The sequence below is a fragment of the Mandrillus leucophaeus genome, unplaced genomic scaffold, assembly GCF_000951045.1.
Source record: "Mandrillus leucophaeus isolate KB7577 unplaced genomic scaffold, Mleu.le_1.0 Scaffold124, whole genome shotgun sequence".
NCBI classification, from domain to species: Eukaryota; Metazoa; Chordata; class Mammalia; order Primates; family Cercopithecidae; genus Mandrillus; species Mandrillus leucophaeus.
Genome location: NW_012100765.1, coordinates 786,347 through 791,212, shown reverse-complemented (window position 1 = coordinate 791,212; position 4,866 = coordinate 786,347). Strand labels below are relative to the sequence as shown.

The 4,866-nt window shown below is 43.9% G+C and overlaps 1 protein-coding gene across 3 annotated transcripts in view; it reads left to right on the top strand.

The window, feature by feature from the left end:
• ZNF532 (zinc finger protein 532) overlaps nucleotides 1–3,776 on the top strand; it is a 138,884-nt gene extending 135,108 nt beyond the window's left edge. For all 3 annotated transcript variants that reach the window (XM_011971701.1, XM_011971702.1, XM_011971700.1), the window contains one exon: nucleotides 1,299–3,776. In XM_011971701.1, the coding sequence (XP_011827091.1) occupies nucleotides 1,299–1,793 (495 nt within the window). In that variant the 3' untranslated portion in view covers nucleotides 1,794–3,776. The remainder of the gene's footprint in view (nucleotides 1–1,298) is intronic.
• Nucleotides 3,777–4,866: the final 1,090 nt, after the last annotated feature.

The window sequence follows — 4,866 nt, the reverse complement described above, 5'->3', positions numbered from 1 at the left end:
TGTAACCAAGTAAAAGCTTATGTGTGCTTTCAGGGAGTTAATCATTGAGTAAAACCTCATCAGAATACAAGTCAGACTGGTGTGGCATTAAAATACAATACTTCAAGTGCTCCTGGTGATGTGTGAAGCCAGGCTCGGTGGCTCACACCTGTAATCCCAGCACTTTGGGAGGCTGAGGCAGACAATCACGAGGTCAGGAGTTCGAGACCAGCCTGGCCAATATGGTGAAACCCCGTCTCTACTAAAAGTACAAAAATTAGCCGGGCATGGTGGTGCACACCTATAGTCCCAGCTAAGCGGAAGGCTGAGACAGGAGAATTGCTTGAACTCAGGAGGCAGAGGTTGTAGTGAGCCAAGATAGTGCCACTGCACTCCAGGCTGGGCAACAGTGCAAGACTCCATCTCAAAAAAAAAAAAAAGAAAAAAGAAAAAGTGTGTGCAAAGGTAGCTTCAGGTCATGGCCACATGTGAAGGTGCACATGAACAGAGCAGAAAAGCTGGGGCAGAGAGGAGGGACACATGGGCTTGGGAAGGGGATTCAAAGTAGGATTTAGAGCCCTGGAAGGGAAGGATAAATGGCAGATGCAGCAGGCGAAATGATGTGAAGGAAAGGGTAGGGAAAGCTTCCAGTGGCTCTCAGTCGAAAAGCAAAATCCTGACTCTTTCCCACAAGGGGCATTACAGACAGTTCACCTCCGCATCTCTCGGACTCTGGTTCCTGCGGGCTCCCTGAGCACTCCTTCCTACTGGCTCTGGCCACCCTTCTGTCCCCCACTCACAAGCCTGTTCCCACCTTAGGCCTTGGCACTCACAGCTTCCTATGCCTGACTGCTTTCCCCACACTGCATCAGGTCTCTTTTCAAATGTCACCTGGCACCAGGCTGTCCCTGACCATACTACATCACCTAGCAGCTGCACACACACCCCCATTGCTTCCCATGGCCTCTATCCCACCCTGCTTGGTTGTCATGGGTCTGACGTGCTGCATATTTTCTAATTTGTTTCTGTTCATCTAACTCCGCTGTAACAAATCCCAGGAAGCTAGGAGCTCATTTGTCCGCTGCTGTGCCCACTGACCAGAGCAGTGCCTGGTAACAACAGCTGGTGGGTTTCTGTCTGGAGTGGAAGAAAGGCGCAGGCCTCCGGGTGGGGTGGCAGACACACAGCTCTAAAGCCCCTAAATCCCAAAGCGTTCAGCACTTGTTTTCCTGGCAGCTCTAAAGTAAGAGAACCGATCATTTATCAGCCATCGGGAAGAATGGTTTTCAATCGTATCATTTGCTCTCTTTCCCTGAAAGGTCCCCAGTCCCAAGCGGAAGTTGGAAGAACCAGTTCTGGAGTTCAGGCCTCCCCGAGGAGCAATCACTCAACCATTGAAAAAGCTGAAAATCAATGTGTTTAAGGTTCACAAGTGTGCCGTGTGTGGCTTCACCACCGAAAACCTGCTGCAGTTCCACGAACACATCCCTCAGCACAAATCCGATGGTTCTTCCTACCAGTGCCGGGAGTGTGGCCTTTGCTACACGTCTCACGTCTCTTTATCCAGGCACCTCTTCATCGTACACAAGTTAAAGGAACCTCAGCCAGTGTCCAAGCAGAATGGGGCTGGGGAAGATAACCAACAGGAGAACAAACCCAGCCACGAGGATGAATCCCCCGATGGCGCCGTGTCAGACAGAAAGTGCAAAGTGTGCGCAAAAACTTTTGAAACTGAAGCTGCCTTAAATACTCACATGCGGACACACGGCATGGCCTTCATCAAATCCAAAAGGATGAGCTCAGCCGAGAAATAGCCACAGATGCTCCATGAGGAAAATCCCTGTCCACATTGGAATAAAAAAGACATTTTTGTTACAAAAGGTTTGCAGTATAATAGAGTTAACAGTACTGTCTAGGCTGTTGCAATATATTCTCTTTCAACGTACCTTCCTTCACCTCGTCGTATATATCCTCGATAAGTATTAAAACAGTATTTGAGTTTCAAAGAGTTTGTATATATTTAAATGAATAACTTTTTATACTCTACTCTTTGTTACATGTTTGTATCAGTATTTAGTGGAAAACCATTTGAGTTGTTTTGGGTTAGAATTTTTCTTTTTGTACTGTTTCTTTAAAACAGAGTTCTTAGTAACAGGGGCAGTTCCTGAATTCAAATAAACCATTTTGTATGTTTGGATTTTGAATGGGTTAACTAATTACAGGCTAAAATAATGCCTTTTTTAGTGTTTTTAATTTTTAGAATTCACTACATAAATTGTAAGTAATTGTGGGTCTCAAAAACACTAGGAACTTTTAAGTGTCTTAGCACTTCCTCGATGTGCCTGCCCTGAGGGAGTGAGTTCACATTTGAGACAACTGCGCTCCACTGTGGGCGTGCCTTTGTCTTCAGGCCACGCCGAAGGGTGTTTAAAGTAGCCTTGCAGGTCGCTTCTTTCCCAGGGGTGGATAAAAACTGAAGCCAGGAATCTAATAAGGAATGCTGATTTCCTCAATTCTGTTTTGAGGAATGGGGAAGGCTATTTTTTTTTCTGGGCAGATCTGCAAGGCTGGCTTTAAGAGCACAAGGAGGGAAAGTAACGAAAGGGCTGGACTACTATAAAAGTTACAAATACGTAGTTAGACCAATAGATTTATATAGTCAGGTTTTTGTCATGTAATTTATTAACTATTACAGAAACACAACTAAGAATATCAAGTATTTCTCTGGCTCTTGACAGAAAACAAATCAGTTGACTTAACCCTTTGCTGTCAAAAGAGTTGGCGTTTCCTGTTCTGGGTGCTACTGCCAAACGTTCTGGTACTTAGAGTCGGGATGCACAACTTCCACCACCGACTTATCAACGCAGCCGCCTGTGTATTGCAATTGGCCGTTACCTTAAGCACTGAGCCACCCGGGTTTAGTTCAGCCATTTCAAGAGTATATTTAACGTCGGTAGTTCTGCTTTATTAAAATGCAGCAGAGGTACTCTTCTGTCCCTTCCGTTTAGAGTTCTCTGAGAGAGTTCTATTTTTTGGTTTCGTTTTGTGTTTTCTTTTGCATTTTTATATCTTGTATTTATCCCTGAACATGTTTTGTACTTTTTTTTTTTAAGAAAAGGAATTCTTTTGTGTATATATAGATACTTGCATGATATACTGTAGTCAACGTTCGGTTCCTCGAAAGGTCTTGCTGCTGTCAGGTGTTATGCACTCCATCCATCACAACTGTATGAAACACATTTCATATGTAAATAAACGTGGGACATTTGGCCCTTGTGCTTCTGTGAGAGAGTTATTGACGGTGGGTCTCTGACATCTTTGTGAAGCTTGGGAAGTGATTAATTGCAGGGACAAGCTACAGGATGTTGCAGAATTCTTCCCACTCAGAAGAATGGCATATTCGTTCTCATTAGTAATCGGCTATTTTGTCACTTTCTCGTTGACTCCATCAGTACATCAGTACAATCCGAGGGTGTGAATTTCAGCTTGAAATTCCATTGCTGTTACTTGTTATGGTTGTATTGCTCTAAGTTGTATTCATAGCACTTTCATGTTTCTGCATTTGAACCTTGCAATAAGCCTGTGTGGTAAGCCACATAGGTCCGAATAACCTACTTTTACAGTTGAGGAAGCTGAGCTCAGATTCAGTTATTTGCCGAAGCCCTCGTAGCTGGTAAGTGGCTTTGCATATTAGAACCCAAATATTTTGCTTTCTAAATCTAATGCTCGCTCTATGTGGTTATGTACATATTGACAAATATTCATTTATTCAACAAATAAAAAGTATGTACAAAACATGATACAGAATTTTTGTTTTTGGCACTATGACTTTATAAATAACCTGAAAGTCTTTCTACTCTTAAGTACCCAGAGATGCTTAATATAAAACTAACACCTGTTAAATGCATAGGTGAGAAAACAAAGTTTTTAAAAATATCCAGAGGTCCAAAATGAAGAAACTAAAATCTAGATTCCAGAAAAACACTACACAATGCTGTAACCCTGGGGGAAAACCTGGATTGTTCAGCTGAAGAGGGAATTGGTAAACTGGAAGATAGCCCTTGAGAAAATTAGCCTCAGCACAGAGATAAAGTGACATTTCCAATATGAAAGAGAAGTTAGGAATCAAGAACAAAATGAGAAGATCTAGCTTCATTTTAATGGAAGTTCCAGAAAGGGGGACTAGAGAGAACTGGGAAGATAGTGTAGAAAATCTTAGCTATTGGCCGGGCGCGGTTGGTCAAGCCTGTAATCCCAGCACTTTGGGAGGCCGAGATGAGCGGATCACAAGGTCAGGAGATCGAGACCATCCTGGCTAATATGCTGAAACCCCGTCTCTACTAAAAAATACAAAAAAACTAGCCGGGCGAGGCGGTGGGCGCCTGTAGTCCCAGCTACCCAGGAGGCTGAGGCAGGAGAATGGCGTAAACCCGGGAGGCAGAGCTTGCAGTGAGTTGAGATCGTGCCACTGCACTCCAGCCTGGGCGACAGAGCGAGACTCCGTCTCAAAAAAAAGAAAAGAAAATCTTAGCCATTAATGAAAGACATTAATACTTGGGTCAACAGTGAATGCTCGACAAAAATCATGCTGGGACATAAATTCTGCCCATTCTTCATTAGTTGTAGATGCTGGGTGTGTGCATTTGAGGAGGAGTATAATGTGAGGTATGCTCAGTTCTTAGGAAGTCTATATACTCTTGAGTGCAGAAGTGAGAGCTAAGCCTGAAAGAATAGGCTTAGGCCAAGTTGGAAAAACCCTTGAATGAGGCCAGGTATGGTGATTCACACCTGTAATCCCCATAATTTGGGAGGCCGAGGTAGGTGGATCACCTGAGGCCAGGAGTTCACGACCAGCCTGGCCAACATAGTGAAACCTCATCTCTATTA